The sequence below is a fragment of the Dermacentor albipictus genome, unplaced genomic scaffold (genome assembly GCF_038994185.2).
Source record: "Dermacentor albipictus isolate Rhodes 1998 colony unplaced genomic scaffold, USDA_Dalb.pri_finalv2 scaffold_15, whole genome shotgun sequence".
Classification (NCBI taxonomy): domain Eukaryota; kingdom Metazoa; phylum Arthropoda; class Arachnida; order Ixodida; family Ixodidae; genus Dermacentor; species Dermacentor albipictus.
This window is the reverse complement of record NW_027225569.1, coordinates 2970248-2998158: the sequence shown is the minus strand read 5'-3', so window position 1 is coordinate 2998158 and position 27911 is coordinate 2970248. Positions and strand designations below refer to the sequence as shown.

The 27911-nt window shown below is 44.8% G+C and overlaps 1 protein-coding gene across 1 annotated transcript; it reads left to right on the top strand.

Moving 5' to 3' along the window:
* Positions 1-27911, top strand: LOC135913417 (BEN domain-containing protein 5-like). Its single transcript, XM_070528902.1, has 11 exons — positions 1-193; positions 602-693; positions 2485-2845; positions 8886-8966; positions 11027-11074; positions 11260-11316; positions 13979-14086; positions 20213-20254; positions 22341-22429; positions 22917-23139; positions 27088-27911. Exons 1-11 carry the CDS (start codon positions 10-12, stop codon positions 27195-27197), a joined length of 1395 nt encoding a protein of 464 aa, XP_070385003.1. The 5' UTR covers positions 1-9; the 3' UTR covers positions 27198-27911.

Here is a 27911-nt window from a genome sequence, read left to right as displayed (position 1 = left end):
TGCGTGACGATGTTTGCGTACGTGCAATACCTAATCGATGGCAAGACGGCTGTCGTGAAGCACAGCGCAATCACAGACTTCAAGCCCAAGAACGTCGCAGATTTCCAGCCTACCAAATCTTACAGCGTTTACTGGGCTGGAGATGACAGCACAGACGGCGACTTCTATGAAGCGCGGATCCTGCATCTCACTGGTAAGTGACACGTCAAGCTCCATTCGTACCCTTTCACCATGATGTCATGGGTCAAAGAGCGTGCGTTGTGTATAGGCAGCGGCCGTAGCGACATAATTTAAGTCGGGAAGCAGCTTATCTATACCTTTTCACATAGTGTGTTACGCCTCGAAAATGGCGGTAGCATTACCTGTATGTGCATTCACTTGGAGCCTTTAATTTTCAATATACGCTATCGCACAATAATTGCATCATGAGCATTTCATGTAGGCGTGCTTCACAACGGCTGTAGAGTCTCCAAAAGGCGGCGTCTTTTCTTGGATTGTAACGGCGTTGTCGTGCTTGCAGGAACATTATGCAATAGGCCTTGTAGGATATTGGTGTCTGCGTGTGCTTGGGTTGCATCCCACATCGTTTTGTTATCTGCAGAATCGATGGAGGAGATGAAAGCATATATGGAAAAGCGCCCCAGGAAGGTTGTGGTGGATTTACCAAAAGGACGAAAGAGGAACAAAGAAAAGGTAATGCCTTGTTGATAATTGCATTTGCTGCATGCAAGGCAGAAGGCTAGAGCACTTTATGTTATGTGCTGAACTGCCTTACGTCTCCAAAAAGTAATGACAGTGATGTCCAACCTGCACGGAAGCCAATGTGATTGCATCACACATACTACAGTGAAAAGAATGATAAAAGAATTTAGGAACACCTGCAAGCATTCCGTGTGCTAATTAGTGATAGTGGAATGAGTCAGTAAGTGATGCACCACCATTCACTTAAACCAAGCACTTTCCACCTTCATAACACCCTGTAGATGTACTGCAAGCCAATTTCAAAAGCTTCACATCACCTCTAAGACAACAGTGTACTGATTAGGCAAAAGCAGACAGTTGGGCAAGTTTACATGGTGACAAAAGAAACAGCTAGAAGAGACAAATGCGATGAAAGCGACAGGGTGGGATGCCCACTCTGAACTTATAACTGATTCAATATCTTAATTGTGACGTCTTCAAGAGAAAGAACAGAATGCAAACACAATAAAGGGCCAAAAACTTTTCAAGCATGTCTCCTCCATCTTTGATTAAATGAACTGTTATTCCAACTTTTACTGCCACTTTCCCCCGTTCCATGTCTTGCAAGGCCCTTCTAACTTCCTCGCAAGTTATAGAAGGAGCCTCCGTAACCTGATCATTACTACTTTCAATGGGAGTATCTTGGCTGCTCTGGGTATTGTATAGGTCGGCATAGAATTATTCCGCTGCATTTACTATATCTTCGATATTGCTGATGATATTACCCTGCTTATCTCTCAGTGCATACATCTTGGCTTGTCCTATGCCGAGTTTTCTTCTCACTGATTTCCAGCTGAGTCCATTTATTCCTGCTTCTTCACCCTTTCTTACGTTATAATTTCGAATATGCTTTTCCTTGTTGATCAGTCTTGACAATTCCGCAAATTCTATCTGATCTCTTGAGTTGGACTGTTTCATTTTTTGTCATTCTTTTATTACTTGCTTCGTTGCTTGGGAGAGCTTACCTATTGATTGCCTTAGTGCGTTGCCTCCCACTTCAATTGCTGCTTCTGAAGCCAGCCTAGTTACGGTCTCATTTATTACCTCCAAGTCATCTACATCTCGCTGGTCTAAGGTTGTGCTGTAAAAATAGGTGTAGCTGGGCTGGCAATGTAATGCGTAGGGCAGATAACCGGGATATATTAGATAACCGATAAATATAATATGAAGTAAGTGCCTTTTCGAAGTCATCACCCGGTAGCATGCTCACTCTGTTTATTCCAAATCTACCGTTAGCCCTCAATGATTTGCAGAAATTATTTTGTGTTGTGCCCATTTTGGCAGTCGTTGCGAGCAATCGGGTTCGTGGGCTACAACTTTGCTACCTGCCACGCACGGTTTAAATAAAGTTCTTGTATAGTAATGGAAACACCTGGTGTATGTGAATTGGTTAGTTATTATTGGTGTTATGAGTGTGCCATTGAAATCCCAAATCGTCATCATAATAATATGAGCATCTTTAACGAGCATGCAGCAGAAATATGGAGTGCAAATTCTTGCTTTCTTCTGTTTGTGAGTGTAACATCTGCACCACATCTACAGAAATATTGTTCCAGCTTTGTTTTTATTGCTTTTCACATTGAGTTGATTTTTGTGTATAGCTTTGCTTGTGTTTTAATTCTATTCTGTAGTATGAAGGTAAATAAAGTCATGTGCTGCATTACAGTTAACTGTTACATTCTGTGCAGAAAGTGGTGTGCGTTCATTTTGCCAGGGCATCTATTGTGCCTTATTGAACTGCAGGTGGAGCAGTCCCAAAAAAAGTTGAGGACGGACGCACGCAAGAAGTCTGAGCTGGAGCTGGTGGACGAAGTCCTGCAGGACGACGAGTCCGACTTCGTCCCCAGAAGTGTTTATACAGCTTTGCAGCTGGAGCTGCAAGCTGTGCAAAGTGAGCTTGACAGCTTGCGAGAACAATTGAGGCAAAATACTCATGCAGTCTCCTCGGCACAGCAGGTTCCTCAAGATCAAAGCAGTGCCTTGCTAAGAGGCACTTGCATATGTGCCGAGGAGCACTATAAGGAGCTAAAGGAGGAAGTTCGGCAGCTTCGTGGCATGAACATGGAGCTGCAGAAGACACTGTCGTACAAGCTTTTTCAGAGTGGCGAGTGTTTTCATTTCTTGCATTTTGGATCATTAATGTACTGTTGGGAAGTTCCCACACCAAGGATGAAGTTGATCCCATGAAAATGTTTAGTGCCCCATGTGACATCCAGCATAAACAAATGCAGGATATTTCATAATTGTGGTTTAGTTGAGGTATAGTGAACTAGAAGGGGGTAGTGGGGTCAGGGAGAGCCTGCGGGTGTGGCATCTCATTGACGCCGCCAGATGGCGCCACTAGAGCATGGGCTGTACGGCACGTGAAACTGAGCATTTTCAACGTAGAGAAAGCCGTGTGCACTTGGTGTCACGCCGAGAAAAGAAAGCGCGCAGCTCCGTAGCATGTTTTCTGAAAAATTCCTCTGAAATTAAGACAAGGCGCAGAGAAAGGTGGAAAGACGGACGTTCTTCAAGCTTGCGTGAAAATAAAGCCGACCCAACGAGTGCAGACTAACGGCCGCACAACGATGTGACTAATTTCTAAACTAAAAGCTCGCGTACACCGTAGAAGAGGTAAATATGTGAATGGGTAAATTGCTTAATTCATTTGTGATTAACAATATTTATACAGGTCAGGACCCAATCGCATTCACAAGTTCAAGTGAGCCAAACAATTGCGGCACGTGTACTAACACATTCGGAACAGAGGCCAGATATGATGAGCTTTTATTACTTTAACTGCGATTTTGTTTACGAAAGCATATATCCACTGAAAGCTAGGGAGTTACAGTCGCCGACCGTTTATTCGGACCTCACGGGGACTGCGAAAATGTCCGAATAAACAGGTGTCCGAAAAAGCAGATTAAGAAAAAAAAATGAAATCCTTTATCTCCACGCACTTATTCGGGCTCGGCAGTAGGCTTGGAAGAAATCGTGAATGCGCCGTTGCACGCTGTTCTGTTTACGCACAATCAGATAAGCCTGAATCTCGGAGGGGGTCGTACGGTCACTATTAGCGGCGGAAAACTCGGTCACTGCTTGTACACGCTCCGCATGCGACAGCAGCGTAGCACATGGTGCGTCATCTTCCGACTCAGTCATCGTCCGGCGGTGCAGCAGAAACCTGACGAATGATCTTGCCGTCGTCGAGTTCTGCGCATGTCAATACAGCAGTGTCAGTACCTATGAAACTGTCAAATGAGACAGTGTCCGGAATCGCAATGCAACCACTGCGCAGGTCTCGGCAGAACATTTTGTGCGTCAGTAGGGAGCACATCGGAAGGCGACAAATCTTAGGCCTCCTGGTACCCGCTTGCCGGCATTCCCCAGCGAAGTCTGTGCGGGCACTGTCGGCGCCATTAGACACTTGACGCGATGTTTACGTATGCCGCGTTGGATTACCGAAACCTCGACACAGCACACAAAGCAAACACCACCGTGCCAACACCAGTCGCTCAAACGAAAAACGCCGCCCTCGCAGCGTCTTGCGCTAACAAACAAATCAACTGCTGGATTGTCTTGACATGGCTTACTAAGCTGAAACCGGAACTGCTGCAGAGCCACTCTATCGAACCCAGCAGAAACAATGATGATGAGCGGGGATTTCCAGTAGCGCCACTTCGTGGGGCAGCAAGGAAGCTCCGTTCAAAACAAAAATGGCATTCAGTGAGTCGAACCATGCACCGGTCAGAGTCGGTGCATGGTGCTCTCGACCGAGTTGGCTCAAGGAGTGTCCGAAAAATCGGACGAGAGGTTGCAAGGTGTCCGAACTTTTGGCAGTTGTTAAAAATTATGGTCTATGGGGAGAATGGCGGTGCCGCGAAGCTGACCGAATTTTTGGAGTCCGGAAAATCGGTCGGCGACTGTAATCCTATGGTGATGCCACTATTATGCGGTCGTAGTGGTTACCAGGGATAGCGTAGTTCCATAACACAGCAAAATAAAGAAAACTCGTGGTGGCCACAAACAATCTTTATTGGTACAAAAGATGGGCAGCTACTCCCTTCTCAAAGTGCATGGCTGCTACGAGAGAGGCACTATGAAGAACGGCTCATCTTCGCGTGCAATTTCTTTTTACGCCATTCTTGTCGCGATTGGTTGATCCCTTTTACATAGAAGTGAAGCCTGGTAAGCACATAGAACTTTTTCAACTCTGTTGTGAGCACATCTTTGTGCTGGCTGCAGCCTAAGGCATAGCCGAAGTTCTCCTTCACTAGCAACATTACATCCACTATGCTGTCACTGCAGAGTTTCTCTCGGCTGAAGAACACAGTTAAGATGTCCTCCAACTTCTTCAATGCCCAGCGAAGGATATAACAACCCTCCCTTGTCGCATGTCACAGCGAACTCAGAGTTTCTGCTTTCCGTATTGGGGGTTTCCAAAAGAAAGGCCTTGCTAGACATGCAGTCATAACACTTCAGAAACTTTCAAGCAACATACCCTGCCATGTATTAAACGGTCGTCGCTCTTCTGATCCACCAACTCTCTGTGCTCAGCAGCAATACTACGGATCATGCGCTCGGCTGAAGCTAGGTTTCCTTCCTCAATGAGATGGTCGATTGCAGCAGCCCTGGCTTATTGAGCTGGAGCATCTTGCACGCTCAGGAGAGAACTCATTTCTCCACTAGCTCCATTAAGGTCAGCATTGCCTGAGCATACTATTTTCGCAAGGTTATAAAAGGATATAGGCAATTAACGACAATTAGAAACTGCGTTGGTGTTGGGTGGTCATTAGACCCACATGATTGCCTGACTATACCGAAAAAGTTTTCCAGCGAATCCTGGCTTAACCTGGATGTCATAACATACCTAAATCCCTGGCTGACAAGATAATCCAGCAGTGATAATGTGCTGGATAGCGACACCCTTAGGCCATCTGCAGTTGAATCGCTTAAAAATCCACCTACTCTTCTAGCGTGTTTCGCACACAAACCGCACGTTTCGTCGAGTTTTTTGTCTTGACGGTGCAAGTTGTGTTCCCAAATTTGCCGTGTTTATTCTTCTTTCGGCGCGGTGAACGATGACTGCTTTCCTTTTTTCCACTTATATCCTGTTTCACATCCGGGAGCGAAGCAGTGTCGTTGCCGTTTCGACCTTCCTACTTCTCACGTGTTCGGCCGACTGCGCGCGAAACGGACTCGAACGGTAGGTTGAAACACCAAAAAAAAGTCAACGTCGCGTATCAAGCCCGCATGAACAAGCGCGCGAAGCACTTTATTCTATGGCGAAGCAGCGGAGGGACCAGCCCACGCGACTACAGCGCCGCCACCGAAATCCGCGTCCCGTCCACACTCGCCGCCTCGCTGCAATGCATAGGGCGCTCCGGCTCCTGAGCCCACTACCCCCTTCTAGAACACCATAGTTGAGGCTATTGGTTCCTGTCTGTGTTGCCTGGTTCACTTCAGTTATATTTTCCCTGTATTATTGTTTTTCATGCTTTACTGTTTGCAGCTGTCTGGTGGCATATCACCCTGAGCAATGTCGGTCTGCCATGTGCCCAGGGTTGAGTGTACTACAAAAGGCGTATCGACTAGGCTACTTCACTTAGTTAAGCGTGGTGTTGGGTGTGAGTAGTATGGGCAGCTCAGGATGGCAGACATGGCTTAGGGATGAATATTTAGGTTGGGAGTTTTGTAGCAGTACGTGACATTGCACCAACGTTACTGCTTTTAAGACTGGACCATGCTTTAAAGTGTAAAATGTTGCATTTTAGGTGGAAATTAGTCATGACAGACTCTGCCATTGGTAGTTTTGCACTCATTTGACTTTTCTATGAAATATTCTTTCCATTGCGAAATTCCTGAAAAATACTTAAAGAAAGGCAAGCTTGAGTAATTTGGAGCACTTTCATTGTGCATAGTGTGTAGTGTGACCTGGGAGGAGATATTCTGCAAGTGTCCACCTATTGGACATGTCCATTTCTTCTGCTGCTGAAGTTCTGATTGGCCAGGGGGCGCCTGTCTCCTTTTGATGCATAGCCCAGCCCAGCCAATCAGAACTTCAACAGCAGACACAACGGACATCTCTAGGTGGACACTTAGAGAATACCCCCACCCCCACAGCCTCCAAGCAGTATCATCAAACTTCAATGTGGACCTAGTACTTACTCCTGAGGGAAAGTTGGAACACAGGAATTGTAATTGATATTCGGGACAGTCCTGCGAATTCTCGGAACTGACATCTGATCACGCTAATGCAGCAAGAAGCACTGAAGCAATGTTTGGAATTTTGGTCAAGTGGAAACACGTAGGAAATGCTTGAGATCCTTTTGCTATGTGATCAACACAAGTCGGACAAAAGCTCTAATCCATTCTTGAAGCATTGTCTCCAGCCTGAGACATCTGTTGTTTAAATGCTGTTAATGACTAATGGAAGTTTATGTATGTGGCTTCAAAATGCATAGAAACAGAAAAATCGTTTTTCTCGGTAACCATTGCTCCAAGTTTGATTAGGTTTACTGCATTTAATAAGAAAGGTTTGTCTAGGGACTGCAGGGAGGGTATTTTTATTACGCCATCACTTTTTCACATGAATTGTTAAAAATTGCAGAATTTCAGAAGATGAGACTATCAAGCTTACAACTTTTTAACTCGACAACAAAAACAACAACTTCACAATTCTGTCAATTTCACCTTTTGACATATAAATGGGACAAAGTTGATGTATGATGTGCCTTTAATTTATGGGTTGGACTTTTGCAGAACCCCTGTAAACATTTAACCAATTCATGTAGGCTGTAAAATCTTAATAAATTTTCTGATTTAGATGGCTCTAATGGATGAAGTTTACAGAACTGTGATGGTCTGCTTTTGGTGCCGAGTTATGGATTTGTAATGTTCGTGCTTCTGTTGTTGGCAATATTTGTCAAACATTATATTCCTAAATCAAAATTTGTTTCCTATAATCATTAGAATTTTAACTCTCTTAAGTGCAGCGAATTGTATTAAAATTAGCCGAGCAGATGTGTCATCAAAACATATTTGCATTTTGCATGTATTTCAATAAAGAACTTGGTGTTGGCCACAAGCTAAAGTTTCTTCTTACAACTTAATCTTTCTGTGAACCTCTCTCTTGTTTAGAGTGCTAGATAGATGAACAATACAGAGCACAATGGTAAGGCGATATGCCTTCTACAAAGAAGCTAAATGCAGCAGATTTGTGGTATAGCTGTGAAATTTGGTGCATCTGCTATACACATGTTGCACCAGCCATGCTCTGTACACAGAAGTCGAGCTTGTTGGCATTTGCAGTGTTCATTGCCTTTTCAAGTCTAATTTGTTTCATTGTTTGTTCCCCAAATGAAAATCTGAACAAAAAGAAAAGTACAGGTCGTTCTCTTCAGTTTTCTTGGTGTCTCATAAAGGCAATTGCAAGTGGTTGTAAAAATATATCATGTAGAGTTGGTGCCTTTGCAGAGAAAAAGCATACAGATGAACTGCAATAAATAAGTGCTTCAGTTAAGAATGTACTTTTCAAAGCATTGCACTTACACCAAAAAGGCACCGTAGGGGCTAATTTATTTGAATTATGAAGGATTAATATTTTCTGACCAGAAACTTTACCTCCATGAAACAAAGTATGCTAAGAGAAAAAGTGAAGTTGTTTTGACCTTTAATGCTGATTGCTACAAATGCTAGAAATGTTTGTGTTGCCACCACTTCAGTATAAGAACTTCTAATGGGTTTTGACACTGTTGCGCAAGCACAGTCACTTATTGGAGGTTATTGCTCTGCAGATATGTTATTTCCGTGACTCATGTCAATACTGCTTAAGCAAAGAAACATAAGGGATCAACTGTGCTTCCCGAACGCAAAAGTTGCAGCAGGAGAAATATTTGTGTTCATTGCTAGCATTGGCGAAACGACAAGCAGGAACAGCTGGCAGCATGTGTTGCTATGTTGTCTTAGTTTTCTACTCCATTCTCTGTTTTTGACTTGTGCTTTCTTGTAAATGGGTTAATTAAACATTATATGTCTTTGTGGGATACATACTATTTCATACAGAAGTTATCATTTGTCATTTACTGGTGCCAGTCATAAGTTGATATTTAGGTACTGGTAAATTGTTGACAGCTCAGATGCCTCCTTCAAAAACCTTTCAGAAAGCAGAGTTGTCTACGCCACATCATTTGATGTGTCGGTACGGGCGCAGCCGGACCCTGTCACCCCTTTGAACATTGGAGGCAAGTTCTATCTTTTGCTGTGCGATCTAGTTTAATCTTCATTACAAGCACTATTTTGTTTTCCACAGTAAAGTGTATTGAAAAAAGAACAAAGAATGACTCAAGAAAGTATTTTTTTTCTGTATTTGATGTAGCATAAGGGCCATTAGGTATCATTATATTGGACTATAACATTCCAACTGGAGTGCTTGTGTAGCATGCAATTATTACATCTTCAAAGCATCATTCAGCCTTATTTTATACCCTGTGCGTATGTACTATTAAAGAGACTGCGAAAAACTTTGTATAGAACTCGGGAAATGCACTTGAAATTAATATAGTCTATTTCATGAATACTTTGCATTGAAAGAGTGCTTCAATGCGTTCAGTAGAAGCAGATCTATCGGCATTCAAAAATCACCATTAATCCCCTTCGTGGTCCTTGTGCTCCTTCAATGCCATTCACTGCTAAGGCTATGCCAAGCACACTTGTGCTCAGCGAGCTGCAGTGAGCTCAGCTAGTGGGCTCATTGCAGTACCCTGGGGCAGCTGCAGTATCTACGCTATGTAGTAGACGCAGCAACATGTAACTATAATGCATATATGCAGCATTTGCTGCATGTACAACACTGGCTGGAATGTGCACTTGTGCTCATGTTCTCCAATCTGGCTGCGCAATATCGCGCGGACTGGCTTTGTCCTGAAACAGCTTGACCGAATAATAGTACCACATCGAACTTGTGCATTTTTAATTGAGCACTATCAATAGCTCAGTAGGAAGCGATGTCTGCCAAGGCATCTAGCCAGGAGCGGCCAGGAGTGAGCATGCGCTGGCAAACGTACGTGGCGTCTGACCCTAAGTTTAATATGGTCCAAGGCTAGTTCAATATTGAAAACAAATTGAGAGTAATGGGTTTCTTCATCAAAAACTAATAGCTGGGTGACTTGGTATGGTTTCATTTGAACAAAAAAACCTGTACGTGAAAGATGCAGACAAGCAAAGAAACAAGAGTTCCAAAACAGTCCTGTGTTTGTTGTTTCTTTGCTTGTCCATGTCTTTTTCATGCTGTTTTTTTGTGAAGATGAAAGCAATGAGACTCAGCGGCTACGACACTGATGTGCTCAAGGAGTGTCCGAAAAATCAGACGAGAGGTTGCAAGGTGTCCAAACTTTTGGCAATTGTTATACATTATGGTCTATGGGGAGAATGGTAGTGCCGCGAAGCAGACCGAATAATCGAGCATGTCCGAATTTTTGGAGTCCGGCAAATCAGTCGGCAACTGTATTTGCAACAGAGTCTGGAGATGCATAATTAACGAAAATTTGTTGATTAGATTTTTTTGTCACGTTCGTTATGTACATTTACGTTGGAAATTTGAAGACGGTCATATTTGAGGACAACTACATTTTGTTTGGTTCTTATAAAGTACTTCTGTTCCGTTATATTTATAATAAAATTTGGCTCTCTTTGTGTGAATTTCACATTTAAAGGAGAGGGAGGAGTCGACACAAGGCAAACCCATCATGTGACATAGCATATTGCGTATATCATGCCAGTGTAAAAGCTGATAACAGCTGTGCTCCTGGTCCCAGAATGCAAAAGAGGTTTTTGCGTCAAGCTACAACATATGCAGTCTTTTCCCTATCTATTAAGATTATCTCTGCCCCTGAAGGTAAGATTAGCATACTGAGTATGAAATTGATATCCGGGAACACAAGTGCTTTAGTAGAATCAAAGTGAAGTTCCCTTCACATACAATTGCCTTGAAATTTCTAACATAAGTATGTAACACAGTTGCAAAATAAAAAAAGTTTACAAACTTTGGTTAACTATGTATTGGTTTGCTGAAATTGTGTCTGCTGTGAACCATACAAACCCCTTCTGCAAACATTTGGGTAGCTTGTGTAAGGTATTTATTAATCTGCACTTTATCTTCGCAAGCACTGTAATGTTAAATGCAATAAAGGCACTTGCTTTGTGATCACTTGAGTAATGACTTCGCATTGCAGGAATGTATTTGTAATAACAGTGTTTGTTCCTATATGGTCTTTCAGCAGTTTGTGGTATTTTGATATTCTAGGGTCCACAACCAGTGTTGTGCCTGCACCAAGGGTGCACTGTCAGACAGGTAAGTCATTGTCTAATAATACAGGCGATTTGCATTATGCAGTACTCATCCTGTTATGTAGTGTTCACTCAAGCCATGCATGCCCAGCACACTGATGGTACCTAAGCTACTGTAGAGGAAGGTTTTTTTTTTTCCCACTGGCGTCTAATTTCTTGACGTAACTCACAAGTATTCCCTTTCTGTAGGACGTGCAAGACTCCCACTTCACAGGACCACCGTCCCAGAGGAGTTGGCCCACAGAGGTAAGTAATGTCCATGTTTTAGCTTGGAGCTTACATTGTATTATGCAATGCTGAAGTGGTAGGTCAACATGGCAGACCAAACAGGCAGCTGTTTACTACTTTTTTCCAACTTTTGTGTGTCGCAGTCTCAACTTGTGCACATTTATTCTTTTTAGAGCGCAGCTCTTTGGCGTCCGTTCCTGGGTTTCGCGTCGTCGTCGGCGTCGTCGTCGACGGCGTCGGCCTCGTAACCAGCTCGCCTCCGCCGCCGCGCTCCGCCGCCGCGCATGCGCCGCTGCTCCGCCGCCGCGCATGCGCGCTGTCGGCTCTCCGGGCGAGGGAGGATGATGGAAGGGAGGAGGAGAGACTGTGGAGGAGGGCTGGCTACACAAATGGCTCTTTGGCGTCCGTTCCTGGGTTTCGCGTTGTCGTCGGCCTCATAACCAGCTCCGCCCCCCTTTCATCCCCCCAGCGCTAGCAGCGACCGACTGATACCGCTTTCGTGAGTCCGCTACCGCACTCACGAAAGACGTCGTGCACTTCCTGCAACTCGCATTAACCGTCCATCGATCCACACCGATGTTAGTAGTGGGGGACTTTAATGTTGACATAAAGACAAACAGCAATTTCCTAACACTTATGCGGGAGAACATCCCGTTCCTCTCGCTCGTAACGCGTCCCACGGCTGTGACAACCTCGCGAGGCACTTGTATAGATCTCGTCTTTGAGAATCAAGCATTGGTGTACCAAGTCGAACATATATCAGTCTATTTCTCCGACCACAAAGCTTCCTTCATGACTGTCAAGAACTGTTAATGGAGTCTTTGTTAAAGGAATACGTGTGAAAAATAAAAAAAAAATTCTGTGATAGCGCATACATGTGTTGCTCGATTTCTTTGCCTCAATCTATCGAAAAGGTGAAACAGCTTATTTGCTGCGCTCAAATTTCGCATTAGGAAGTAACGTAATCGTCGGTAATTTTTTTTGTGCATCCGTTACTGTTCTGCTCTTGTGTAAGGTTACTTGATTTTCCTGACTGCGAGCACAAAGGAGCAATCCGAGTGGGAGGCAGTTGAGGAAGGAGGAATGAGGGGCACATGCTATTTGCAGCAAGTTTGCACTGTAGTGTGCTATATGTTAGTTTTCAGTGGTTACTTTTCCTTCCCTGGAGGGACACATATAGTACTTGCAATTCGGGGCACTTGAAAGAACTGTGGATGCCTACCTGCCAACTCTGCCCAATTTTCTATAAAGGACAGCTGCCATGCACAACTTCAATTTGTATAGCCTTGTACAAGTGATGCTCAGGTTGTGTGTTTTTCTTCCATTGGTGGCAAGTTTTTCGACTTTCATTTCGTTCTTTTTTTAAGGAGATGATTATTGTAACAAAGGCTTCCCCTTTATTATAACTTTGCTTTTCAGCTCTAAATTTCATAAGTTCTGTTCTGTACTTTCCTCGTAGGGCTTTTACTAAGATGCAGAAGGGTTGAAATTCGGGTCAGTTGGTACATAGTTGAAGGAAAGAAACAGTCAGAAAACATGAAGGACAAGAAGAGAGGTTCACACCATAATGGCTGGACTATAAACTGAGCTTTATTAGAAATTGCGTAGTCCCACTAAGGCCAGCAGGGCATGCACAACAGGATCACTAATCACAGAGCATGAAAAGTCAAGTTATCGCATCTATTGTGACCGACCTAAGAAGGCTAATTCTTTTTCAAGTAAGCGCACCGACGTTGTACTAATGATGGCTGCATTAGTACAACCTCGGTGCGCTTACTTGAAAAAGAATGTGCCTTTTTGGGTTGGTTACGCTAGTGGCGCGAACTTGACTTTTCATGCTCTGTGATTAGTGCTCGTGTTGTTGTGCATGCCCTGCTGGCCTTACTGGGACTATGCCATTTCTAATAAAGCTCAGTTGATAGTCCAGCCATTGTGGTATGAACGTCTCTTCTTGTCCTTTGTGCTTTGTTACTTTTTTTTCCTTCAACTAAGATCAAGCTGCATGGTTTAGCTGTACTGTACAAAATATAAATATCAGGAATATATTTCACACAAGCAGTAGTGATGAAGCTATGGCTGAAAATTCAACATTCTCTTGTGTGAAAAGAAAACTACAGTGCAGTACATATTCTTTTTACATTTATACCTGTAATGGTGCTAGGTGTTTCTGAAATAAGTTTGGCAGCATATGCCACGTCATGTTACAGCTGAGCTCAACAGCAGCACCATTGCCAAACCTGAAGGAAACTGTTGGCAGTCTGAAACACTGATGCACTTGTGCATTGATGTTTTGCATGCTTGATGATGTTTGTAAGAGGTGCTTGCTTATTTAAAGCGCCGCAATTTCACTTTCAATGCACTCTTTCACTTTTGCAAGTCAAACCATAATTGATCATGGCAAAAATGTCTAATAACCTTGTAATTAGAAACATCTGTGAGGTACACCAAGAAAGTGCTTGAAATTTCCCATATTCAGTGCCTAACTTTCCCAGCTAAGAAAGTAAATGTAGTAGAGGTAGCTTAGTGTGAATAGGCAAGTAAAAGCCATCAAGAAATTCGGTGATATGTTTAATGTCAGGTAAGTAGAGAAACTAAGGAAAATAGGCAACCATCAGCTAAATGGCAGGTGTGTGTAGTTGAATGTAAGTGCAGTAATTATGTGAATATTTTTATTCCTCAGAGTCTGCAACTGTCCAACAGGATGCTGCTGCTGATGATTCTCCAGAATGTGGAACTCCTCACAACAATGATGCTGCAGCATCAAACTTTGACAGATCAGGAGAGTTGGGTAAGGAATATGTATACGTTAAATGATTTGTTTCTACTTGATCTGTCTTTGGTGTATGGGTACCTTTTTGTTTGATGAAATTTGGTGTTTGTGGCATTGTCATCATATTGGTTAGGGCAAATTTTACAAACAGTGTGAACTTGTAGAAGGGAGTTGCAAGGTGTTTATCAAGATTTATTGGTAGCTTAGGTTCATGAAGGGAAGCAAAGGATAAAGGGTACTAAGATAAATATTCACATTCATTTATTTCTCCTAGAAAGCTGGAATTCAAATTCTTTATCCCTTTTGTAGGTTTTACTCATTTAAGTTGATTAGTGCTGAGATATGGGCTTATTGGTATGTCATCATGAAGGTTTTTTGATGTAGTGCAATTGGTACATGGATGTAGAGGAAGAACAAGACTGACTGTTTGTGGGTTCTTTTTGTTGTCTGTGCACTAGTTGCACTACGCCGAAAAAACACTCATGCAACTGCTAGCTTTTTGAAAAAAAAATTACCGACGATTACGTTACTTCCTAATGCGAAATTTGAGCGCAGCAAATAAGCTGTTTCACCTTTTCGATAGATTGAGGCAAAGAAATCGAGCAACACATGTATGCGCTATCACAGAATTTTTTTTTATTTTTCACACGTATTCCTTTAACAAAGACTCCATTAACAGTTCTTGACAGTCATGAAGGAAGCTTTGTGGTCGGAGAAATAGACTGATATATGTTCGACTTGGTACACCAATGCTTGATTCTCAAAGACGAGATCTATACAAGTGCCTCGAGAGGTTGTCACAGCCGTGGGACGCGTTACGAGCGAGAGGAACGGGATGTTCTCCCGCATAAGTGTTAGGAAATTGCTGTTTGTCTTTATGTCAACATTAAAGTCCCCCACTACTAACATCGGTGTGGATCGATGGACGGTTAATGCGAGTTGCAGGAAGTGCACGACGTCTTTCGTGAGTGCGGTAGCGGACTCACGAAAGCGGTATCAGTCGGTCGCTGCTAGCGCTGGGGGGATGAAAGGGGGGCGGAGCTGGTTATGAGGCCGACGACAACGCGAAACCCAGGAACGGACGCCAAAGAGCCATTTGTGTAGCCAGCCCTCCTCCACAGTCTCTCCTCCTCCCTTCCATCATCCTCCCTCGCCCGGAGAGCCGACAGCGCGCATGCGCGGCGGCGGAGCAGCGGCGCATGCACGGCGGCGGAGCACGGCGGCGGAGGCGAGCTGGTTACGAGGCCGACGCCGTCGACGACGACGCCGACGACGACGCGAAACCCAGGAACGGACGCCAAAGAGCTGCGCTCTAAAAAAGGTTCTAAACAGCTTTCATGTACGTTACATGCTTCCAGTAGCATGTTCATGTAAGGCAATTGTGTATGAGGTGCTAGCGATATTACAATCCGTGCTGCCATGCATTGGTCTTGTCTTTGGCTTAGCTTTACAGTAAAAGCTCGTTAATTCGAACTCGTGGGGGACTGAAAAATTGTTCGAATTAAGCGGAGTTTGAATTAACGAGCGGGCGGCAAAAAAAAAATGGCCATTGCATTTGGCTGCTAGGGCCGAAGCCAAAATAGCCATATCTGGGATCGTCATCGAGGAATACGCACTACTACTCTTTGAGGTCGGCGATTGCGGGTATTAAAATCATGCGAGTCCAAACACCAAAGGAAATAAAGATATCCAATCAATTTATGCGCCTGGAACTAATGATAAATGTACCCACGTGAGCGTCAGGCTTAATGATGAAATATGACACTATTTATGCTTCAAAAACATGTTCATTAACAAAAGAATAATAATCGAAGCATATCAACATGAAAAATAATCGGTGATTTGCATTTGTTTGCGCTTTCTTCGCCGCGACTCGAGAAGCATTGTCTGCAACTTGCCCAACATCTCCAGCGCAGCATCCGAATTCTCATCGGTGGAGAAATAGCGCGCAGCCAGATCGAGTCCCGATGCTGCTTCACATGCGCTCGGAGGAGGCAACGGATCGTCCTCTTTGTCGAACTCGTCGTCGCTGTCAGGCGTGCTCGCCGCGCGTGAGTCGTGCTGCTGACTGGACGCAGCCTCGATAATCTCGGCGTCAGTTAAAGGCCCCGTTGTCTCCATGCCTTTGTCTACGTCGACAAAGCTCTCGAAGTCCACACCCTCCGATAAAACAGCGTAGGCAGGGTCCAGCACGATGGAGCCATCATCTTGATCCACTTGAACATCAAAGTCGGCTGTGCAGCAGGCTTCTGTGGTTTCACTGAAGCCACACTTGCGGAAACAGTTAGCGATAGTGTCTGCCTTGACGGCGTTCCACGATGTTGCCAGCATGTGGCAAGCTCCGAGCAGGTTGACATCATACGGCTTCCCGCTTTCCATGCATACAAGAATCCGTTCTAGGAGGTGGCGCCTGTACAGAGTCTTTAGATTTTTAATAATCCCGAGGTCCATAGGCTGCAGCACAGCAGTAGTGTTTTTTGGCAAAAATGCCAGACGGATCGCCTTCAGTCCATTGATGTCACAATGCGCCGAACAGTTGTCGACGAACAAAAGAATATTTCTATTCTGTGCCGCGAACTTTCTGTCTAGTGTGCGCAACCAGTCCGTGAAGATTGCTCGCGTCATCCACGACTTCTTGTTCGAAGTGTACTCAACAGGGAGAGTCTTCACGCCTTTAAAGCAACGAGGCTTCGCTGCTTTGCCTATCACGAGCAAGCGGCACCGTTCCATGCCTGTCACATTCGCGCACACTAGCACGGTAACTCTTTCCTTGCTGCGCTTTCCGCCCGAGCACGTATCACCTTTATAGCTCACAGTCTTGTTTGGGAGCAACTTAAAATAAAGTGCGGTTTCATCAGCATTGAAAACATCGCTGAGCGGGTAATCGGCAAGATATTCCTTCAATTCACCTGAGACCCAATTTTCGCAGGTTTCTTTCTCGACTGCGGCTGCCTCTCCGCAGACGTTCTTAAACGTCAGCCCGTGGCGGGCCTTAAAACGTGATAACCAGCCTTCCGATGCATTGAAGTCGCTGATGCCCATTTGGTTGGCGAAGTCCGCTGCCTTCGCAGCAATTATGGGTCCACTTAATGGAATATTCCTACTGCGAACATCCTTTATCCACGTAATGACAGCAGTCTCCATCTCGGGGTGAGCCGGGGTAGTCTTTTCCACGAGGGCTCAATCTCCTTTTGGTAAGCATCGATGATAGAGTCCTTGTTGTTGCTGTAGATAGACAACGTGCTTTTTTTGATGCCATACTTCTCGGCAATCGCTGTCTTCCTTAAGAGACCGCATTCAACCGCCTGCAATATTTCAACTTTAGTCTTTAAATCCTTTGCCGAGTACTGTCCACGGCTCGCCATGATCGGCACAGTCGATGAGACGTCAGCGGCGAGATAGTACCACACAAACGAGCAAGCTCATGCAAAATGCGACAAGAAAAGACTACTCGTGCATTCCACCGATCGCAGCCGCTGCAGCGCAACGAAGACCTGAAACGGCTTGCTCCGGAGCATCGGCGGCGGCGGCGCCCGCGCGTCAGAGAAAACCTGCTACGGCATGCGCCGGAGAGTGGTGTGCAGCGAGCGATGAGCGAGCGCGGCTTCGGCCGCTTATCTGTTTTTTCTGCCAGCGTCCGCTGCGGCGTACGCGGTTGTTGCGACGCGCGTCTTTTCTTTCTTTCCTCTTATCTTTGAACTCTCCTCTATCTGCACGCGGCAGCGGTGATGGCTCGGCCTGAGCCAATCGGCAGGCCCGTGCACTTTCCTTTTCATCCTTCCCTCAGTCGCAACAACAACAACGCCGGAGGCTCCAGCAAGGAAATTGGCGGCTCGCCTCGTGCGTGCAAAAATGCGCGCTGGCTTATTTATTCTCGTCGCTGTGCATATTAAAAAAAAAAATTTCAATGCATTGTACTCGTTACGAGGCGACTTCTATTTACGAGAAGCAATGTCGGCTGCCGGCTCCTAGTTCGAATTAACCGACGTGAGTACCGGTACGTTCGAATTATCAGGCGTTCCGGCCCATTGATATACATAGGGCTTTGCAGGGACCCGGGCATCAGTTCCAATTAACCGACAGTTCGAATTAAGCGATTTCGAATTAACGAGCTTTTACTGTACTATGTTTGCTTATCTAACCAGGGTTGCAGAGATGCTCGTGCATAAAGCAGTTGGCATATGGCTCTTGAATGAATAACTTAACTTTTAACCAGTATGAAATAAAGAAGCCACTGCTTTTCAAGCATGGTTCATGGGGACTTGTTTTTTCTAGGATGTAATTGAGGTAATTTTCATGTACGTTGCCTGTATTTTACAGAGCTCTCACACTCAGTAGTGGTGAATCTGCTGCATCCTTCTGTCACAGGTGCTTGCGAGTAGGTGGTTTCACTGCCAGCCTTTAAAAAAAAAATAAGTAAATAGCACTGGAAGCAGCTGATTTGATAGAGATCATAATGTGACTGAGTCATTCATTCATTCTTCTGAAGATGTCGCCACCGCAGCAATCTCTCCACTATTTAAATCTGTTTGAATGAGTGAGACAGTCATTAGAGTATGGATCAAACTTTTGTTGTACATGCAGGCTGTGGAGTGAAAGGAATGAAAATTTGTGGCACGTTTACAGCCTGGTGGAATTTTGTGAAGCCTTAAAGGAGTACTGACACAAAAGTTTTCTGTCCTGTTTTTTCTGGTGCAATAAGTAGCTAATGACCCAGTAATCACGGCACGAAACATCATTGGCTTCAGAGCACGACAGGCAATTATTCGGAGTCTTGTCTGTAGCGACCAGTCCAATTTTTGGTTTCAGAGAGCTGCAAGATAGGCCAAACAAGGAATGTAAAAACAGCTGGACACGTGATCGCACAAAACTGTGACGTGCTCGCAGGCGTGCGAGATTCGTGATGCTAGTTGGTCTGCTACGCCTGCACATGCTTTGCGAAGTCCTCGCCATCGTTGTTGTTCTCATTTTCATTGTCGTCCAGCGATGACTGCTTTTCGACCGCTTTTGATTGGCTCCACTACAAAGCAGCGACTCGGAAAGTGTGGCTAGCAACAGCTATCATTATGCATACGCACTGCTACAATAAGTACGAAGCATTCGTCGAGGGCGCTTTGGGAATGAAGCATATTCCGGAGCACGAGACAAGACAGGATAAAAGTTGGCACAGCATCAGGCTTGGGAACATAGTCTTGGTGGAAGATCACTGAACAGCTTTGGTTTTGTTTATACCAGGCATGTTCGAAATAAAACGAGCAAATCTGGCTGCTCTTCAGTGGGGTACATTCTAAGCGTCCAGTGGCATGCACAAACTTGGACCACTTCTGCGACTTATCACACCAATGGTACAGCAAATGAGCAAGCCGGGCGAGCTGGCGACCGCTGGCAAACGGCATATAGGCCTAGCTCGCTGGCTGTAGGATCCGAGGCCGATGGCCCTTTCGACCCCTCCGTAGCTTGTAATAAAGCAGCTATATTCCTCAACAGAATCAATGCCTGCACATTTGTGCCACTCATAAGTGACAATACTATTAGTTTTCCCGATGCCATTGGTAGCAATGAGAAAACACGTTGGTCAGGCGAGCCGCTTTACAGAGACGATTGCTGTGGGGGCCGCGCTGTCTGCTCGAGAGTCAAAATCACGCCAGTGATTTACTCTATTGCGCATCATTTTATAACATGCACACTTCTGAAGCCACTTTACTGCACGAGTTACTTTGTGCAGAAAGAAATTTTAGCTGATTTTTGTGCCGCTGTCAGCGGCAAGAGATGTCAATGTCGCGACCAGGGGAAAAAAAAGACACTGGGATGTTCAGAGCGGCGAGAAACTTGCTTGCTGGAGGCGTCGCGATGGCATCGCAAACTCGTAACATAGCATTTTCTCGGTTGTTTATGATCCTTCCTAGATGTCGATGTCGTGAGGTGCTGCGTTTTGCAATTGGCTTCGCACACATACTGTAAAATTGGTTTTAAATATGTTCTAAGCTGTATTCGCCGTTGATATTTTGCAGACGATGTGTGTGTGCCCACATGAATGAATCTTGCACGTTAACCAGACTTCGAAATTTTGTGTCGGTACTCCTTTAATGTCTGAAGCTGCTTAGGTCACTCAAAATGTGTGATAAATTTGTGGTTATTTTGCAGAGTCTGTGGAAACCTTGGCGCCAGTACCATTGGAAAATATAGGTAAGAAATAGTGTGCTACTGATAATGTTATAAAGCAAAAACATTGTTCAATTTTATATCTTGTGTAGAACCTAGCTCAGTGCAGAAGATTTAACAGCTTGGTCTTCCTCGTGCGAATAGGAAACACATGTTAGTCATCATCGTCATGATCAGCTTATTCAGGTTGTACACCTGGACCACCCTTCGTACTGGTGCCCAGTTCGCACTTGTCCCACCTCAGCCAAACCCTTGTTATGCTTGAATATTTGCGAATATAATTGCTCCAATGATTGGGAGAATAAGAAATGAGGCAGTAACACTGATCTGGACACCCTGCCACCAATAAGGGAATGGCCAAATTGCATTATATGTCACCTTAAAAGCACATTTCAATACAAACCATTCTGTGCTTCTACAAGGTACATTACTGGAAGTTTGTCTTGTCTTGTGTGGGGCCTCTTTCACAAAAATTGTCTAGTGGTGGTTACCCACTAGGGTTACCCCGTGCAACAGCCTGATGGAATATCCATTATGCTACAGGCGCATGCATGGCATTAGAGAATAATTATGGGGTTTTAAGTGCTAAAACCACTTTCTGATTATGAGGCACAATGTAGTGGAGGACTCCGGAAATTTAAACCTCCTGGGGTTCTTTAACAGGCACTTAAATCTAAGTACACGGGCGTTTTCGCATTTTGCCCCCTTCGGAAAGCGGCCGCTGTGGCCGAGATTCAATTCCGCGGCCTTGTGCTCAGCAGCCAAACACCATAGCCACTGAGCAACCACGACGGGTCATTAGAGAATGGCCGCCTACCACAATTCCTCACATGTGCAAGCTACTGCTTTAATGTGCTTGGCATACATCACATTGCATAGCAAGTTTGCTCCATCATGCAAGCATGCACCACTTTTCTTGGTCCTTCTCTTGCCGAAGCTGACGCATGCCGTGACATTGCATCACTTTTGTGATTGCCGCAGTTCATCCACCTGTGAGGTTATTCTTGGTCGTACCGGAATAAGTTGAATGTTTCATCTCTAGAGAGCAAGAAATCAGTTGCCTTGCAATCCTTTGCTGTTGCCACACACGCACCCTATACAGACATTTGCACCATTTTCATGGAACCCCAAATGATGCTATGCGGCCCTAAAGTTGTTAGGCAAGTTGGTTGATACTTGAAACCTGCCACGGTGGCGTTGTGGCTTTGGTGTTGTGCTGCAAAGTCCGAGGTTGTGGGATCAAATCCCAGCAGTGGAGGCTGCATCTTGATGAGGGCAAAAAGCAAAAACACCCATGTACCAAGCATTGGGTGCATGTTGAAGAACCCCAGGTAGTCAAAACGAACCCAGAGTCTTCCACTATGGCGTACCTCATAATCCGATCGTGGTTTTGGCATGTAAAAACACTACAACCTAATTTTCTTTTATACTTGAGGAAGGTGGCATGGCATTGCATGGCAAATAAAACGCAGAGAACATATGGTGGGGCAGCATGGGCACTACACTTGCTACTCATTTATTGCAGTCTTGCTGGCATGTTTTTCCTAGTCTTGTAGGGGCTGTGATGAATTGGTTGTGGGTGGCGCCTATGCTCTCCAGTGTGTTCTTTGTTCTATTTGCACTACATTAGTGTCCCTGTATGCTAGATGGCTAGTTACCTAGCTGTGTAATGCTTTGCCTAACATTGATTCCCACAATGTGTGGGATCTGCATAATTGTCTGCCTCAGAGGTCTATAAAGATTAGGACACAAAGGACAGAAAGTTTATATACTTGAGCATCCTTGGTTTTATTAAAGGCAAGCTTTACGAATTTATTTATCCTTTAGGCTCTGAAGTGATGTGAAATTTTCACTTCCTTATTTCTTGAATAATTTTTAGCTTCAGTTCGTTTAATGTTTATTAAAAAAATGCACACTTGGTAGGGTAACTACTCTGCTGACTGTGACTGCTTCCATTTTCTTACCATCCTTTGTATTACTACAACAGGGTACTAGTTATTTGTTCTATGCAATATATTATTTAGTCCTAAGAATTCTATTATACCAATTTCTTTGTTCTAGCTTACACTGTTTGTAATTTGTGCGTTGGAAACCTCATTTTGTTGTGCAGGCGATCTTCATTGTGAGGAGGTTGCCGATGCAGATTTTCAGTACGGCAACTCGGAGTTTGTAATAGGCTCCAGAAGAGATGACGGAAAGGTAATCACACCAAATTTATTGGCTGCAGATATTGCCTGAATGTTGTCACAAAGTGATAAATTGACAAAGTGATAAATTATTCTGTGACAGCTCACAGGTATGCATTTGAAAGTCCTACCTGTATCTGCCTCGGTAAGACAGTTGTTGGGCGATTTTCAACTACTGCACTGCCTAGCTCAGTGGTTGCAAGCCATGCAGTAAACTGTGTGCTGGTCAGCCAGGCTAGCACATGCACTAGCAGTTTGCAACCGCTACGTCCAATTTTCATAATTTTCAATTTTTGTTAGATAACGAAACTCTATGGCCAAGAAGCCGCACTCCATTCTGTGTGCACAAGTGATTTTTTGTGCATTCAAGGAAATCTGGCATGACACTGTAGTTATGGAGTTGACAGCTAGCCCTCTGATAAAGCAAAACTAAATAAAAAAGTTATATGGACCTGTTAGTGCTTCTAATTTGTGAGTGATTACTTCTTTGTGTAATGCAGGTTTATGCAGGCAGCGGCTTCTGGGTGGACCAGAAAGCCTGGGACTGCTTGTTTAGTGCGTCGACAGACTCGATGTTCTGCAGAAGCGCTGCTACCGTGTTGTGGACGGCAGAGCAATTGAAGACGAGGAGTGTCACGGGGACCCTTTCAAACAAAGCCCGTTCCCTTGGCTACACCGAGGCAAAGCCACCACTCACGCCAGAAAAAATCTCGTCTCTAAAGGGTATATATTTTTTTCTTGTGGCCTTTAGAAAGTTTACACGTTGATGTTGCGCATGTTTTATATTTTTATTATAATGTGGTTTATTTTACATAAAACTGGCACATCAATTTTGATTAATCGCCTTGTGTTATGTTCTACCATTGAATGATGGTAACAAAAAGTATTTTAGCTCTGTTATTTATGCATGTGATGGCGAATTCAGTATTTTTGCAGCAAAAAGAAAGTTGAAGGCTTGTTTAATTGAGTTATTGTTACCATGGTCTTTCCGCAGATAGTACTTGTCTGGCAACTGTTTGCCATATTTTGCTATTACAGTGGAACCTCGTTAAACCGTAGTTGGCCGGAGCTTGGGAAAAGTACTTACTAAACAGCAGTAGTGCTTAACCGAAATAGCATGAGATCGCCCACTTGCCTGTCAAAAACTGAACTCTGAGAGAGTGCGATTAAAGGGAGAAAGAACAAGCAGTATTTATTCACTTCGCGCAACAAAAGTGTTATTTTCATTTGATGCCGTGGCGGACTAGCAGCGACAACAGCAGCCTGTCGTTGGCTCAGTTATAATTGGCTCATTTGCGCAAGATGCGTGAGGCAGCCAATCACAGTCTAGAATTCTGATCAGCATCGGGCTTGATCGTGATCAAAAGTGTTCACTGGTATACTGAAGCTGCGAGCCAGCTTTTTAGCCAGCCCCCTTTTCTCGCCAAGCACTCGCATGGCAAACTTCTCATTGACATTGCATGTTCTCTGTGCATGGAGGCGGTAGCGCTGCAGAAGTCACGGGGCGCATTTTTCATTGCAGGGTGCTGTTTTCATCGCGGCAATTGCATTCGTAAGGCTGACGTAACGCGTAGCTTCTGCCATTGTCGGGCCTGAATCGTCCGTGCTGTCGCTTTCCATGTCGTCCTCGTCACTGTCGCTGGTTGACACTTTGGAAACAACAGAGGCAACGATGGCAAAAAGTCGAACCTTGTAGCTGACATCTCTTCGCGGTCGCAGCAGCGCTGCTGAGCAACTTCGCATTCTAAATGCCATACACCATAGCCAACAGTAAATGCTTGTCGTGTGCCAGTGCCGACTTCTTCGTATCACGTTCGATAGCACGAACGATGCCTATTTTTTCTTCTATGCTGAGCCCTCGGCGTCTTTTTTATCCAAGCTTCGGTATCACGGAAGTCCTTTGCACGATGCCACAACGCTCTCTAGCATGGCACCGAAATGATGTTGATGTGGCTTCATGCGCAAACGCACAGGATGCTTGGAGGCCGTTCTGATTTCTGAGGCCTGTTGCTCTGCTGGGCTGCTCGATGGAGACGACACACTGCTGTGATTGTGCGATGAAAAGTGGAAACGCTACGTGTTAACCGATATGCACGCAATAAGCTGGTACGGTTTATGCGGATACAAAACATTATTTTCAATGGGCACTGAGCTGGCGATTTCACTGTACTACTTTTAAAACGAAACTACTGTTTAAATGGGTACGGTTTAATGAGGTTGTACTGCGCTAGATTTCTGACCACAATTTTGCACAAGAACGCAAGCTGCCATCACCGGTGAATTACTGAAATTAGGGCAGAAACTTGCTGCACTCGCATAGTTAGCCATATCTTTATTTCTCATCGCTGTATGTATATTAAGATGCTCATTATGGTCAGGTGTTAAAGGGCCCCTGAAACGGTTCGGACAAATTTTGTAGACGCGTAGGGTACAGCTTAAGTAGAACATTCGCACCACAATTTAAGTGAAGCGTTACGTATTACTGGAGCTACAAGCAATTAGAAGTTACCCTCCTCCCCAGCCATGCTTTTCCTCCTCAACTCGTTTGCCGAGCGAGCGGGGCTAAGCTCCGCCTTCACTGGTCCTGCGTCACGATGCGATGTCACATCGTCCACTTCCGGTTTTGGAGCCCGTCCCCGCCCGCGCGAAACCTCTCCGCTAGCCGCTTGGCTGTCGACCCCAAGCGAGAGCTATCGAAGTAGCGTGCGTTGCGAGCATTCTGTCGTAGCGCCGAACGTGTCTGGTATCCCGTTAACCACAGGCAAGCTGGTCATTTCGGCAAATGACTGGAGTCATAAACTCAAGCTGATGAAGGAACTTTGGCGTAGACGTACATGAGCGGCCTGATTGGTCTGCACGGTCCAGACACTTGGCGCAGCGCTTAACCAGCCAAACAAAGCGCTAATATTGCTCTAACCAAGTGTAAAACATTTTAAACATTTATAAAAACGTGTTGATGATTACACTCCTGCGAAAAATACGCACCAGCAGCAAAGAATACGCTTCGTTGCAGCTACTGTGTATGGTTGAGCTCTATGCCACCAGGTGGCTGCACCGTGCAGACCATTCACATTTGCCCTTCTGCTCATCTCGGCTCATCCCGTTACGGCACAGTCAAGCGGCCAGACTGTCCCCTTGCGCTTGCGTTTGCCCTAATACGGGACTCGCGAAACGCTATTGCGTTAGTAGTCTTCCAGTGTAAAGTGACGACCATAAACGCGTAAATCCTGGCGCGGATCGGATAGCGGCAGTCCGATGCGCCGCAGCCAGTTCGCTCGTACGCTGCCTTGCAGAGGGACACGATGTCGCAGCTTGACATATTGCTAGTCGCTATGTTTGCAGTCCACAAGGCAACAAAGTCGAATCATAGTGCTCGCGAAAAGACTGAGACCAACTCTGACCGCGGAGCTCTCGTCAAAATGGAGTACGTTGTAACACAAGCAGACGACACTTGCTGTGTGCCGGAAGTGCTTTAGTGCACTGAAAAATTGTTCTTGTGCATTCTCTTTATGCTACTTTCTTTATATAAAAACAAATTAACTAACATTCCAACTATTACAAAGATCATTGCTTTACCATAAAGTTGTAAAAATTATTGATCACCTGCCCTGGTCAGCCAATCGGATGGCTCGCCCCACTGGCGTCATATGGGTAATTTCGGTCATATGGGTAGGGGCGGCTTAAAATTCCGCCGAGCAGTGTGCTGCGATCGGCAGCGATGTGCATTTTTAAAACGTTATAATAAATTACACGCTTTACGCAGAGCACTTAGATGTGTCAATTAATGATCAGAAGGACCTACTCTAACGACTCAGTACGTTTGTAGAAAATCGTCAAAAGCGTTTCAGGGTCCCTTTAACTGTGCTCATGCATTGCAAGTCATATGGAGCAAAACATGGTACTATCGGCGTCAAATAAAACGTGAACAGTGGAGAGCATAACTGAAGGTTTGTGTGACCGTCCGGTCATCACAATTGGCAGGCGTGCGCATCCGGTTTGAATATACTGCATGATGATGCTCCCCCCTTTTCATTTCTGTTCTGGCTCTCTTTTATTTGAATGTGACAGAAGAAAAATAGAAGAAAACAGAAGCTAAAATATCAAAGTACAGGGCGAGTATTATTGCCCAGTGCGGTGAAACCGTATATGCCATTGGTGTCAAATGAAACGCAGTGGTACAGTTTGCACTGTCGTCATTACTCCGCCAGAACCTTTCGCTTTCAAATAAAAGGGAACCAGAACAGAAACTAAAATATTGCAGTACAGAGGGAACATCATTGCACAGGACAGTCAAACCGGAAGTATGTGCATGTCAATGGTGTCGACTGTACGGGCGCAGACTTTACTTTCAGTTAGGAGCTCCATTTGCATTTCATTTCATGTCCATAGTACCTCACTAGCAGTAGTGTAACAGCTTTGATGCATTGATGCTTCATAGCTTCATATTAAATATGAAGTAATCAAGCACACCACTATTACACATGACCGTGCATAACAATTATAGTGCACATATTTTCTGAGGAAATTAATTCATGCTTCCTTTGTAAACTAAATTTGTCTTTGCCTACATACTGTGCTTCAGTGACTTCTTGAATGTACCCATGGAGTAGTAAAGAACTGTGCTTAGTTCTGTGTTTCCTTTATGAGGTTAATAGTACACTTTTTATGCAGCGATGCTTGCCATCTACATGGGCGACGTTCCAAAGGAGGTGGCGGACAAGCGAATGAAGATGGTCCGCAAACATCTGTCGCAGAAGCTTGGCGATGTGCAGCGGCGTTGAATGAAAGCATCTTGAATAAATGTATTAGAGCCTTCAGGTTCCCAGATGTCACAGCAATGCATACTCTCATGTCATGGAGGAAGAGTACAATTTAATGAAGAGAAAGGAGGAGAGGTCGGCCTGGAGAGCCTGCCTCTAGCCTGCTACTCTTCCCTGGGGAAAGGGGAAACAGTAAATACAGCGAAGGGTAGGTGGCATATGTGATTATGTTATGGTACAATGAGCTAATATATACACGTCCAATATGCGGAGGCGCACTGTAGACGCAATACACGCAAGAGTAATCTTGTCCACAGAATAAGTTATCATGCAAACCCATTTTGCACTGTCTGCATGTCTCGCAGGTTCTAGAGGCAATCGTCTAAACCAGTCTCATGTAGAAAGTTCAAGAGACTTCATGGCACATTGGGCACAGTCAACTCTTCACCACATGCCCAGAATCTTTTCTTCCTAAAAGGGGCGATAGTCCAAGCAGTCAACACTAGACTTAAGTGTTCTTCGTTCGCCCGCTTAGTGAGGGCACACACAAATACTTGAGCTATTGTCTCGGGAGTGTGACAGACGCTACAGTGCTGAACACGAAGGCTGTGATGTGCAATTTTGTTGCCTTTGACCCTCCTGTTGCTTGTTGCCCAGAAAGAGTAATAGAGCACCAACAAGATGACATGGGATGGGACACACTCAAGCACAAGTGTGTTACCCATTATGTACTTG